Genomic DNA, 14,671 nt, shown 5'->3' with positions numbered 1-14,671 from the left:
GTAATGTCGATGGATACACTGGCACTATTCCTTAAACTTTACTGTTCACCTGCTCTGTGATTCAGCAATTGTATATTTTAGGAAATTTACTTACAGAGGATATTGGATAGTTTTTATATAGACTAGATAAACAGCAGCATATTTTCACAACAGAATATTACATAATGAAAACTGAAAGAATTATAGCTAAATGCAACAATGTAGATGAAGCTTAGAAACAAATACTAAACAAATAAGTGTTTTAAAGGATGCTATATGGCTTAATATAGTTTTTATTAAGTCCAAAAGCAAATAAAATGATATATCATATGTAAATGAACATATCATAATGAAATCATAAGCACAGAAAATCAAATGTAAAATTTAAGGATACTGGGGACCATAGGCAACAGTGAAGAGCTGTGGATAAGGAATTGAGAAGACACATTCACAGATATCAGGGATGTTCTAAGCCGCAAATAGGTTGTAGATTCATGTATGCTTATTTTACTGTTGTTATAGTCAAAGAAAACTATAGAGACTATAAACCAAGAAATAATAAATGAGGCTAAAAAAAATGCAAAGTTATTTTCTATTCAGGTACAGTATAGATTTGCAAATTAAGAAATACAAGTTCAAATAGAAACTAAAAAGGAGGACTAGGCTTTTAAAGGGGAACAGTGGGGTGAGGTGAGGTGACTTGTTCTGCACAAGTTTCCATGGGCTCTGTGAGGCAAATGATTTTGAACAAGTTTAGTTGGTGCTGGTGGTCCATCACAGAGGAAGCTGGGTCACTAGGGATCTATGACTCTAAGTTCTCAGCAAGTCACACGTCTATTGGAACAGTCCGCAGATCCACAGGAGTCCGTGGTTGGGCACTGTCGCAGTCTGCAGTCTTTGAACGCATTTTTCCTTTCCAGACAGCTTTCTTTATCTGGAAGTTAAAGATGGGTTGACCAATGCCTGTGAGGCAAACTGCAGCCTGTCACGAGAGATCTCGGAGGCTTACATAGAAATTTTGCTCTCTCTTGGCCAAACTGCAGTGATCATAATTTTTTATATCCACAATACAAATCTCCAATAAAGGAGCTAGTAGTTGGGGGAAAAAAATGAGATCACAATCTGGTACACACAGGCACCCCTGAGTCACACACCAGGACACCTGGTGGGGGACTGGGATATAGCTCAGTTGGTAGAGTGCTTGTCTTGCATGCACAAGGCCCTGGGTTCAATCCCCAGCACCACACACACACACACACACACACACACACACACACACACACTATATCTATATCTATGTCTATATATCTCTGTATCTATCTATCTATCTATCTATCTATCTATCTATCTATCTATATATAAATAAAACTGGTGGGGGGGAGTTAAATAAAACTGGTGGGGGGGAGTTGATGCTCAAGTGGTAGAGCACCTGCCTAGCATAGGAGAGGCACTGGGTTCAATCCTCAGCACCACATAAAAATAAAAAAAAAAATAAGGGTATTGTGTCCACTTACAACTAAAAAAAAAATATATATATATATATTTTTAAAAAGTAATTGGTGGATATGTGGCAAGGGTCGATATAGATGGAAAAAAGATTGGCCATGAGTTAATACTTCTTGAAATTGGTGAGAGGACATGAACATTAGTTATGATTGTGCTTCAATGTCTGTACGTATTAAAATTTCCAATATTAGAAAGTTTTTCTGTTCATTTCAGCTACTACAAAAGATGTTAGAACCATCCAGAGGAAAAAATATAAATCAACTGAGGCTGAGCAAGGTAGAGCCCAGAGCTTGTGTGACCAGGAGAAGAAATGATACACAGGCAGGCAGACGACCTGCCACCAGCCCTGTGGTGATGGGCCCCTGGTTTTATTCGGGGGTCCTTCTATGTTGCCTTATACCAAAGAGCTTATTTCTTAAATTTTCTGTTTTATCTTGAAAGGTCTCAAAGCTCATCAGAACAATACTGATTCAGTTTTTTTAATGTTTTCAATAATGAAATAGCACTTTGTTATGAGAGGTGTGGCGTCAAAGTGCTTGCCTTTCTTATTTATTCCACACCCAGTCTTTCACAGGAGTGCAAAGGGAAATGCACAGAACTCTCATTCAAGGAAGAAGAGCACAGAGTTCTGTGAATCAGTTGCACAAAGAAAACATTGTCAGAGCCTTAGGTATTCTGTCTCTCTCAAGCACACACACGCCCTATAAATATAAAGGTAACTTTTTAAATTTTAGAATTCAATAGATGCCTTTCCTAGGGTTTCACATGAATTATCTATTTTTTTAACTTCATAGGTCATATTATTGTCAATATTTTAAATTAAATCAGTAAAGATTAATCAGGGGGAAAAGGATGTGGTAACTAACTTGCCAAAGAGTCCATAGTCTGTATGTTAAGGAGCTGTAATTTGATTCCATGCCAATGAAATCCCCCAAACTAATTCTATTTCCAATCCATCAGAATGAACAGTCTGAATAATAAAGAGGAAAAACTTTGTGAGTTGATTTTAGAAGATCTTCGCAAATGTCGGGAGTAGCTTGAAAGTAAACATAAAGAAAATTCGGGGCTGGGACTGTCGTTCAGTGACAGAGGGCTTCCTAACATGTTTGAGGCACTGGTTGGATCATCAGCACCACATTAAAAAAATTTAATAAACAAAGATATTGTGTGTCCCTCTACTATCAAAAAATATTTTTAAAAATGCATGGCCAGTATGATTCTGCAACATGTGTGCTCAGAAAAATAAGAAATTATATCCCATCTATGTATGATATATCAAAGTACATAAATGCATTCTACTGTCATATATAACTAATTTGAAAAAATAAAATAAAATAATAAAAAAAATAAAGTGGAATCTGTGCAAAATAAATAAATAAGCAAAATTCATGGGACAGGAAAAGATTCTAGCCAGACAAGTGAAATGAGAGGCGTATTGACAAAGTTAGTCATAAGTCAATGAGGGCCACTTATGAGAATCAGCTGCATCAGTATATTAAGTGCCTTCTTTGAGCTATTGAAAGCACAAGATGGAAACAATTTTGAATGAGATGAGTATTTTGAACACTAGGCAAAGATCTGGATGCTGCTTATCTCTTTGCCAGAGGAATTAGAGCTTCCTAGGGTGGAAGTATTTCCTATCAATTTAAGCAAATGTGAAATTTAGTTTTCTGTCTGTTGGTTTTGCAGTTCTGGGGATCAAACCGAGGGTCTCAGTTACACTAAGCAAGCTACCACTGAACCACACTCCCAGCCCATAAAAGTGAAATCTGAGTTTAGAGCATTACAACACAAAAAAAAATTTCAACTTATTCAACTTTATTGATTTTACAACACAAAAAATTTCAACTTCTTCAACTTCTATATTGATTTTAATCTTCTCCAGCTACTGTTGATTTAGATTTGCATTGTCTGCATTATTTTGGGATCTTCAGATAATAAAGACTGTAAATTATAGAAAATGACAAATTGAAATAGAGACAATTTAAAAAAAAACTTGTTTTTCATCTATTTTTAAGTCCCATTTAGTATTCCTGACTGCCTACAAATATGTGGTATCTTGAGTCTTTCTTCAAACTGGTTGAAATGTCATATTAGTTCCTTCATTAATTAATGAGTTCATTTATTGAGTCGAATATGATCTTTTGACGAATGTTCATTGTGTCTTTGAGAGTCATGATTTTATTTTTATTTTCCATATCTTTCCACAGGATCTAGGCAGTCTGACTCCTACAGCCCATCCCTGATTCTTTGCCTGGCCACACATTAGTCAGTTTCCTGAATCCTCTCAGAGGCCCATCTGTGCACTACCTGGTAAAATCTGTTATAGCAAAGAACCCCTCTAACTGAGCTGAACAAGAACCTCCTGTCCTTGATACCTGATCACCTTTGATGCCTCATGGGATCTCATCCTGTACTATCCCCCAGGTGGCGTCTGGCCACCAGCTCTGTGTTCAGCACGAATCCCGTTAGATGAGGTTCACCAGAATCCCCCTGACCTCTGAAGCTCCTCTCAGTGATTTGCCATCCACTGACACCCTCCCTGCTCTGGGCTAGTCATTGTCCCTTGCCCAGGCTATATTCTGAGTTGAGCCCAATCTCTCTCTCCTCACTCTAACAGCCCACCACAGTGGCCTCTATTCCGACCAGCGTGGTCCTGAGCAAAGTCTTACTTGTCATGTGTTAACCAGTGTCACTGAACATTTTTTTTTCTTTAACACCCCTCTGACCACAAACTATCTAAAACCATCACTACAGTTAGAACTGAAATTCACCGTGCACTAAACTCTATGCTAAACTGTGCCAGCTGCTTGGGAGAATTGAACCAGTGGCCCAAGTAGAGTTTTATCAAGCCACAGTAGCATTCAAATTCAGGTCTCCCTGACTCTGTACTGCAGCTCTCCGTCACTTGTCCTTCCTCCTCAAACTCTTTCAGAATGGGCTTGGTCAGTATCACACAACTCACAGGGGATAGCACCCGTGCCCCAGTCTTTACCTTCCAACTCTGAATTCTTATATCTCACTCTTCTGAAGGAGGAGGCTGCATCATCCCTTGGTGAGAAGATGGCCCTGCAAGATGCACATCTTACTCTAATGCTGGAAGGAATTTAGACACCTGCAAGTATGGACCCTGAAACCAGAACCCAAGACTCAACCACTGATCTAAGAGACTCACATCTAAGGACTTCCTAGGACACGTTTTTTTCGAGACAGTTTTCCAGGGCTTTCTTTATAAATGGCATTTGAAGAGTTATGATCTACATGAGAACACAGGGAAATGCACTAAGACTTCCAAAGGATGTCTCAAATGCGGAATTATATTCTGATGTATGAACGTTTCCTGAACTCTTCTAAATACCGGGAAAGGCTTGGTGTTAACTACAATTTACCTTTTCTTCTCTAACAAATTCATCTTGCCACCTCAAGTCACTGTGGAACTAACCCTCTTGGGAGTTACACCCAAGTAACTTATTTTATGCTCCTTCTTCCTGGAAGAATTTAATGACCCAGTGGACCAGGGATGTGGTTTACCTTTCAAACTTTCAATTTCTTTCTTTTAATATTTATCCAGAGGGCTGCCTGAAACTCCATGTATTGTGGAGTGAAACTGCAAAAATCCCAGCTGCATTGTCTGCATTCAGCACTTGGACTTCAGCTCCAGGGCTGTGGGTGCGGTGCAGCAAGCATTGTTTGCTGAGCCCTGTGTTCTTGGGCTGCTGGTTTTCACCTCTGGGTTCCGTGGTGGTTCTGTGACTCTCCCACAGGTGGGCGTGTTCCTGGGCGAGGACATATCCTTTTGTTAACCCCCCACCCCCTTTAAGAAGATTCCTTTTTGGAAAACAAAACACTGATTCTCCTTTTCTTTTTCTGAATAGTTGTTTAACTTGTGCCTTTGGGACTTCACCCACACCCTCCCTCCCCTCTGTGCACTCAGCCCCCTTAGAGATGGCATAGTTAGATAACAGAGCTGCCTCCTGAACCAGGCCCAGGGCAAGTTCAAATTCAAAACAAGGGCAGCCTTTCTGAGGGAAATAGGACACCAGCGAAACCCAGCGTCAGTTTCACCTGCTCTTAAGTTACCCAGAAATTCCGGTAAGGAAACAAAATACATGAACCACCACGGTGAGGCCTGCCTTCCTTTGAGGCTGACCCAGGGCCACATGGCTGGGGACCCCCTTATTAAAAGTTACAAACTGACTTGATTTCTAACAGTTTTCCATGGCCCAGAGGTAGAATCCAGTGGGAATAAAAATATGGAAACATTAAAAATCAATGGAAGGATATCTCCTGTTCTCCATTCTCTACACTTAATTATAGATGGAGGCTCCTAAGTGAATGATTGGCCAGGGCCACCATTAGCTTCAAAGAGGCCCCCAACATGAGGTAAAAGCATCAGGAACTTGGGGGGGGGGGTAGTATTAGCATTAGAAAAACAAGGCCTAAAATAGTACCCAATTTAGTGATGTTTAGAGTTCAAATGGTGGTGCCAAGACTATGGATGTGTATTTTCTTAAGTTACTCGGTGTTTTCTTTAGCCTAGCCATGAAGGTACTCCTACAGCTTAGTGGATAGTATGGATGGCCTTGGTGTCCACAGATCTAATGGGTATTGCCATGTAATAGTTGTGTGTCCTTGTTTAAAACTTAGTTCCGAGAGCGGAATTTCTTCATCTGTAAAATGGGTATGATAATCATAGTAACTATTTCTTAAGAATGTTATGAGAATTACATTTTTAAAGCACATAAAGAGACTTCTTAGTAAAGTGCTGAGAACATTGAAGGACATGGGTTTGGACTTGAGCTCCCACATTAGGCACATGAGACCCAGCCCAAGTGGATTCAGTGACTCATTCTGACACTCCATGTCACCAAGCCGAAACTCAGTTGTTTATCTCACTTCTGGAGAAATCAAGAAAGAGCTGATAGCGAGGTACCCCGAAAGGCTGGTTTAGCTGGCACAGTAAGAAATCCCCTCTGCTTTCTACTTTCATAAGGAAAGTAACTTTGAAATGACCGATCCTCTTTCCTCGGCTCTTTTCTGTCCACAAAGCCAGCCTCCCCTGCTTAGCTTATTGAACATTTGTTCTATTTTATAGAATGAAGTGCTGCTGAATACAGAATCACAAATAGAAGCCAATTAAGATCTTCAAATTTGCTTTAACTTTTTTGAGTGCATGTTTTCAATTAGTGATAGAGCGCTTACCAGGAACATAAACTCTTTTTTTTAAAAAAAAATAGCACACAAATGCTTCCAGAGGCAAAGAGGTTCTCTGTCCCCTCCCACCCTTCCTGTGGGATTGCTGGTTTCTATTTCCACCATAGGTACCTAACACACTTTGGTGCTCTAGAACGTCCTAGAGTTTGGAGCTTGTCAGGTCAGGGGTTCATTTGGGAACTCAGGAAAAGTTTCTTTGAAAGAGACAGCTGAATGAAATTCAAAAAGAAACTCAATTTCAAAATCAGACCCCAAATATTTGATGGGTTCTCAAAAAAAAAATTAATGACTTACAATGTCCATCTTGCTCATGATCTAATAAGCCATATTTTCAGAATGACAGCGTTCAGAGTATTAATTTATTCCTTTTAAGGCAAAGTTCTCTTTGAGCACAATGGAGCTTGCCTGTTTCCTCCTACTGGAGAAGAAGAACTCACAAGTAAGAATGCTCTCACCATGTGGACCCAAGTCACTTATTAAATTCCCAGTTCTACTCAGGGAAGAGGTGCAGGTTGGAAGGTGTCCACCAAGACAGATCTGGTATCCAAGGTCTTCCTGGGAACGGAGAGACATTGCACTTGTTCCTTAACACCCCGCCTTCCCAATCTGTCTCCTGTCCTTTAAGATGTGATGATTCTGGCTTCTTCAAGTATAAAGCATTTTGAATAGTGGCTGGCATTAGAAAGGACTTAATATGTGTTGTCTATGACTATTTCGTTCAAAACTTATTTCAAAGTGTGTCTTAGTGAACCCCTTGGCTTGAGCACCATCTATCCCGATTTAAGATCTGCATGTCTGTGTCTGGAAATGGGCAGTATGGACCCTCTTGGTGTAGTTACAAGGTTTTAGTTATTTTGTGAAATACATGCTAACTTGAAAAAGGTTATGAAAAAGGCAAAGGAAAGTTTGATTTCTAACCAGCCATCCTTACTGGAGCACCCCTGGCTTAGCAGCTCATTAGAGTCTCAGAAAGAAAATGAATTTATCAAGCCAATTACTGCGCACAGATGAAAGAGCACATCCCTTGCTAATTACAGGAGGGACAAGCATTTTTCAGGCATCTCTTTTATTCCCTTTCACTTATGGCCCCATTAACAATTAGCAGTGACTGGTGTCCTCCATGGTAGCCGTCTGTCTGCACTGCTGGGTTTCTTCAGGAGGATTTAGAAATAAGATATTTGACAGAGTTTACTCAGGAAAGCAAATTAAAAACTACAAGAAATCAACTGGTTTATTTGTGGATAAAATATATTTGCATCAAACTTAGACAACACCAACACACTCACTGACTTTAAGAATTTACTTTGCTTAATTTCTGAGCATTATAAAGTATACTAGAAACTATTTTTTTTCTATATTGAAAACATTTAAGCACTCATCTCTCTAGTCAATATTTTTAAATCGAGAGAGTCATTTGTTTTGGAGGGGAGTTCTCTTATAGAAAAGAAATTTGAGCTAAGGAATTAAACCCCATTGAGATTTTTTCCAACAAAGAGAAGATTCCCCTTGTGGTCACTGACTATCCATATGATACGTAGATGAAGGGCCTATAAATTCATGGTCTTTTGAAAATAAATCAAGATTAGAATTGTACTCCAGGATAACTGTCTCCCAAACAGGAAAATGCAATAATTTTGAGGTCATGACACAAAAATAAGCAAGATGAGATGAGACTGTGCTTGATTGAAAAATGTGAACTCGTATTCAGATCTTGTCTCTGGTTTTGCTCTTGATTGATGGGTTCTGGGTGAGGCATGTTCAGATGAAGTTGTGTTCTTGTTTTTCATTGCTCTCTATTTCTGTGACATTCTTCCCTTAGTCCCCTTGAGTATCTTCTATTCTTTCAATCAAATTATTTCTCAGATTTCAGTTACTTACAACTCTTCTTTACTTTTAGGGGGGTTGGAGGGGTACTAGGGATTGTTTTTTTGGTACTAGGGGCACTTACCCACTGAGCCACATCCCTAACTTTTAATGTTTTTAATTTTGAAACAGGGTCTTTCAGAGTTTCAAGGCTGACCTTGAACATGCAATCCTCTGGCCTCAGCCTCCCAAGCCACTGGGATAACAGGTATGTGCCACCGCCCTGGGCTATGTACAATTCCGCATGCCATGAAATCAGTAGCTCTTTAGCTTACACAGTTATAACCAAAGTGATCAAACTCTTGCTTTGAAATAAACACTAATCTAAAAAAAATTACAGATCATCTCATTTAATCCTCCTAATCATTCCAGGAGGTAGATATAATCATTACCTTATTTTATCAACTGGCACATTTCAGCTTAGAGATGATACTTACTTTGCCCAGTGGCAGCGAGTACCTGAGGAGGTGGGGAACAAGTGTGCCGGGACTTCCCTGTCGGCTGAAGCCAACGAGCTCAACTGAGGACTGGAGCTCCTCCTATGTACCTGCCTTGGTTGTCATATCAGAGGGTCATTATCACAGAATTCAGGTGGCGATTCCATCCCTAGCTCTCAGGACCCTTAAGAAGACAGATTTGAAGTAGACGCTTTCAGGAGAGAGGTGCAGAAGCACGTCTGGACTCTCACCCTCCACTCTGCCGCAGCAGATTCCCTTCAATGATCAAAGTTTTTCCTTTAGCAGGTGGATTTGCGACAGGAGGAGTGCCCAAGGCACCACGTCAGATTTGAGGAGGATGAATAAGAACATTTAGTGGATCCCTAACATCAGAAAAAGTGGAAAACCTTCAAGGTGAAGTCTGCTGTACGAGATCAACAAAAAGCAATGGCACTTTAGAACCCAGTGAAACCCAAGACCTGGCAGGCTGACGCTATGAATAGGTTTGGGAAAGTTATAAGCCAAACCAAACAAAAACTCATCGAGGGACATGATTTTTGGTGTTGGGCACCTGATCTTTCGAGATTGGAAATAAAAGGGCAAAATTTTTGCAGCCACTTGCCGGGAAAGTGGACTGTATGGGGGTGGGGTGGGGGCAGAAACCAGCAATTTCACTCCCTCCCTCCATGAGGTGAGAAGGGAATAAGAACGGGTCTTCCTCAACACACAAGAGGAAGTCCCTTGGCTGCACTGCCCTGGATCTGCTGGGAAAATGCATCACGTGAAACCAAGCGCCTTCCTCGGGCACCTGTCATCAGCAGTGTGGAGAGAGATGAGATCAAACTACTTTGAAACAATGATGAACTGGCCAGACAAGGAGACCATTTTCCCCGAGGTCTCCAAGCCTGACCGAGCCATCAGCATCCCTGGGGCCCACACACTGATGCAGAAGCTTCACAGCCACTTCCCAGGATGGGACCATGGAGGCAGCCAGCCAGGCTCTGGATGAAACAGCCTCAGGGAAAGAGCTCCTTGTGGTTTCTGTTGTTCAAATGTAGTCTGGTTACTTGATTGCTGATTTAGAGCCTACAGTGACCAGAGGATGGAGATAACTGCTGCGGCCCCAGACAACTTCTTGGGAACGTTAGCCAGGTGCCAGGATCCCAGCCAACCCCTTAAAGTGGGAGGTAGACAGATGAAGAATGTGACCATGGATGACTTTTTCCTTTTTCACGTTTACTTTTACCTTTCATAGTGCAGTGGTCTTCCTGGCCTCAATTCCAGAGTCTCAGGCACCTGCATTCCACTGTGCTCCAAACACATTGTGTGGAAAATTACAGAAACAAGCAATTCATAGGTTTCGGATAACTATTTTTTTTTTACAATCCATTATTATAATTGTTCTGTTTATCATTATTGTTCATTTCTTACTTGGCCTATTTTATAGATTAAACTATCCTATCTATATATGTACAGAACTAAACAGTCCGTATAGAATTGGGCACTGTCTGCCTTATCAAGGGAGGAACTATTATTCTACAGAATAAAAGCAAGGCAAGTGTGCATTTCGCGTGTAGAGATCTTCCTTATCTTGCTACTCTCCAGACTACTTATATACCAAACGTCGGTTTCTCCCTAAGTCTTTGTCTACCAGCCTGGATGGTCTGCCTTCTTCTTCAGTCTCAGTTTGCCTTCTGCCTATGGAAGGTGATTCTTGGCTCCTAAAGGGAGTTTTTCCAAAAGCTTTCACCGATTAAATCTCCCACCACGCCTCTTCTTAATGGCACCTATATCTGAGAGAAATTCAAGAGAGTTTGATGCATTCACTAATCCTTGGGCCTCGCTGGTTGCTCTGGGAAATGGGCCCTTACATTTCTGTCGTTACGTGAGTGGATCCAGTATGAGGGCAGAGACGCTTGCTCTCCCCCTCCTAAGAATCAGCTCTGCATGCAGCTTTGCAAAGGAGAATCGGCTGACTCTTCTCTGCCTCTAGCTCCATCTGTAGTTTAAGGATAATGACTCACTGGTTTTCTCTCATGAAGAATAAGCTTTTTTTTTTTTTAATTTTCTTGTTGCTTTGATTGCTTGTTTGTTTAAACAAAAAGAAAAGCACAAAGATCCCTGAGTTTTATTTGTCCTTCTATCCCTTTGGACTGATGACTATCATTTGACAGTGTGCATTTTTGATTCAAATCAGCACATTTTGATAACGGAGAAGCAGCATTATATTTCGGATTCAGAGGAAAGACAAACAGGCTTAATTGCTATTTCTACCACTGCAGCAGGAACCTGGGGGAATCACTCACAAAAGTAAATCTGGGGTGGAGTCTCGTGTCCTCGGTTGAGAACAGGTGTCCCCAGGTCATCTTGGACGGCAAGACCTTTCCCTTTCCAGGGAAAGCAGACCTTGAACTGCCAACATGTAGCATCTCAGGGCCTCATTTTCCACATCTGGAAAATACGATCGCTTGACGACACCTTTTCTAACACCCTTCCCAGTTCTGCAGTGTGATCATTAGTAGTAGTCATCTACCATGTTGGAGACACCCATAACTGGTAAGAGAAAAAAAAGAAAACGCCAAGAAATAGAAGTCACAACTGATGATGAATGGATGACATTAACATGAAGAAACTGTGCTCCCTTGACCACTGAGCCATGGGCCACCATAATAAGTATTATTCATGTATCTGTACAAACACGATTCACAGATAATGTATATTCTACTGACATATACAAAGGAACAGAGGGCACCTAGGGGTTAGGGGCCCAAAGAAGGTCTAGGGATCTGGGAGCATTTAATCCTACAGCTGCGTAGGATTAAATCAGTTGGCAAAAACAGTGATGGTGGGAGGATATTGAGTTGACTGTCACGCACTGGTCATTTGGCACATTATTTAACACTTTAAAGTGCTTCCTAAATACAAGTGGCCAAACAGAAAAGAGGGAAGGAGAAAGGAAGAGGAAGCAAGGAGGAAAGACAAAGTAGTCTGGTAAAAGTGGTGAGCTGAAGTAAGAGACTCAAGGTCAAGGTCAAGTTAAATTGAAGAACAATTCCAAACTCTAGAGCAAAATATCACACCCCACCAATGTATTCCTAATAAATACCCATTATTCATGTCATTGTTATTAAACTGTTTGCAGCCATTGTGTTTCTAATCTTTGTTTTAAATCAATATTCTAATTATAAAATAGACATATCCATTATTCAAAGGTTAATGTGCATATCATACCTATCACTATTACCAAATGAGTACATCAACATTATAACAAATTTTACCTCTCCTTTGGAATGTAATTATTGTATATTGAATATCAAAATCAAAACAGAATCCCTTCGCGTGGGAGAAAGGACAGCTCATGATGGGACCTTGGTCAAGGTGTTCTTATCTGTAAACTCAGGGATTGAGCCAGGAGGCTTCAAAGGCCCCTCTAGTTCTACTTTGATTATAAGGTACACCTGCATATAGTTAATTAGATCACTGACCAATCACACTTACATCTCAATATAGAGCATAGATCAAGCAGTCTTGATAGAATGTCCTTAGGAAGTTCTTAGAGACCAATTCCTGGGGTGATGGATTTCTATCACTCTCTAGGAATTCATCTGCAACGGACATTGGCCAAAGATGTGGCTCAGCTTTCAGGTTGGCTCCCAGTCCTATAAAAAAATCTTCTGCTTCCTATAGACATGTGTCCAATAGCTTAAAAAACAACTCATCAGCTGTCTCCTGAAATCTGAAAACCCCTTCACAGTAAAAGCAAGATGGCCTTGAACATCACAGAAGTGACCTTGTGGACTGGAGAACTATTTTCTTTGGAGCAAAGGACTTTGGGACTCATGGTGTCCCCTGTTGTGTCCCTGCTCAGCTGTCCATCTGGATCCAGCAGCTGAGGCCGCACCCTGCACCTCCTCTCCAGATTCATGTTCCTCATCCACGGCATGGAACAGAGGCCTGGGCCTGACGGCTGCCCTCCTGCCTCTGCCAGCGAGCTCTTCACGGCTGCCGTTCCCTTGGTGACCCAAGTGCAACGCCTTCCCTCCTCTGTGTAGATTCCTCATCGGGATCGTTTCTTGTGTCCGGCGCCTTTCCTGGAGCCTCCCTGTCGGAGAGGGTGCGCTGAAAGTGATGGGTGGGAATTCTGAGCCACTCCCCTCGTCATCTAGGAAAACGGAACAAGGAGGAGGTAGAAGACTTGATCAGAGTTCAGGCTTCGCATCCAGATGACAAGAACTCAGGGCCACCCCACTGGCACTCCTCATTTAAAAACAGCAGAGGAAAATCTCCAGGCATGGTGGCGCCTGCCTGTAATCCCAGCAGCTCGTGAGGCTGGGGCAGGAGCATTGCAAGCTCAAAGCCAGCCTCAGCTGTTTAGTGAAGCCCGAAGCAACTCAGTGAGACCCTGTCTCTAGATAAAAAGAAAGAAAATTAATAAAAATTTTAAAGGCGGGGCTGGGACTGTGGCTCAGCGCTCAGTGGTAGAGCGCTGGCCTAGCAAGTGCGAGGCCCTGGGTTCGATCCTCGGCACCACATAAAATGAATAAATAAAATAAAGGTATTAAAAAATTAAAAAAGAAAAATAAAGGCTGGGGATATGGCTTGGTGGTGGGGTGCCCCTGGGTTCAATCCCCAGGAGCCTCCCCAAAATAAATTTGTGGTAATATATATATACATAACAAAAAATGTACCGTTTTAATCATTTAGAATAACCATTTTAACAGCATCAAGAGTCATCATTTTTTTGCATGATCATCACCACCACTCATCTCCAGAGGTTTTTCACAGGTTCCTGGGGGTTTTCAGCAGCCTCAGGACATGCCCGGGGTGTCAAGGTGAGACCTCTCTTCTTAGAAATCCCAGTGAGCCCCAAGGCCAAGGGAACTGAGAAGAGCGAGTGGAGCCCCCCACGGCAGCCTGGAGCTCCCAGACATCAGAGCAAGGGACATCCTGATGCTGGAGGGCATGGGAAGGGCTAGGAAGGAAAATATTCCCTGAGTCTCAGCTCGCTGGTGCAGGGACGGCCTCCTAGGGAGCAGTCAGGGCTGAGGTCTCCCTAGAGGGCCTCCTCCTGCTGCAGAAAGACGGCATGTGTGGAGAGAAGAGGGGATTCCAGTGGTCAGCCATGCCTCGCTGCCCACTGAGCATGACCTCCGCCTCCCCTTGATTGCCATGATGATTATTAAAAACTTATGAAGCATAATTGTTAACACAATGCCACTTCACTCCTTCTTCTTCTCAATTAGATGACGACACTTAGAACCACCTGAGTACACGGGAGAAAAGGAAGCTCACTGGGACTAAGATTTCATTCCACGTCTGTTAAAGAACTGGCATTTTGAGGTGTTGGCTTTCTTCCAGGATCACCTGACTGTAACCAGGTGGAGTCTTCCTTAATGCCCCTCAGTAGTAGCACGAAGGCCTAATTTTTCTTACACACCTAGTTGGTTCCAAGCCCTGTTCTAACAGCTCTCTGTGCCTGTTCACGCGTGTACCCTCTCTGTGCCTGGCTGATTTCACTTCCAGGCAGTACTTTTGCATGTGGGTGCTGCCGACATTACCTTCTTCTTTCCTGAGTACAAACAACAGTGAAGAAATTGAATTGTATTTTTTCTTCATATTGGTCCTTGCTAATAGTTTGAATGTGGTTTGTCCCCACTAAAGCTTGTGTTGAT

At 41.8% G+C, this 14,671-nt stretch overlaps 1 protein-coding gene across 1 annotated transcript in view; it reads right to left on the bottom strand.

Annotated features, from left to right (window-relative positions):
• Positions 1-12,562: 12,562 nt before the first annotated feature.
• Positions 12,563-14,671, bottom strand: part of Slc9a4 (solute carrier family 9 member A4) — a 51,562-nt gene continuing 49,453 nt past the window's right edge. Inside the window, exon 12 of the mRNA XM_026408619.2 lies at positions 12,563-13,161. Coding sequence (XP_026264404.2) covers positions 12,806-13,161 — 356 coding nt within the window. The 3' untranslated portion in view covers positions 12,563-12,805. The remainder of the gene's footprint in view (positions 13,162-14,671) is intronic.

This window comes from Urocitellus parryii, chromosome 12 (assembly GCF_045843805.1).
Source record: "Urocitellus parryii isolate mUroPar1 chromosome 12, mUroPar1.hap1, whole genome shotgun sequence".
NCBI classification, from domain to species: Eukaryota; Metazoa; Chordata; class Mammalia; order Rodentia; family Sciuridae; genus Urocitellus; species Urocitellus parryii.
This window is presented reverse-complemented; position numbering and strand designations above follow the sequence as displayed.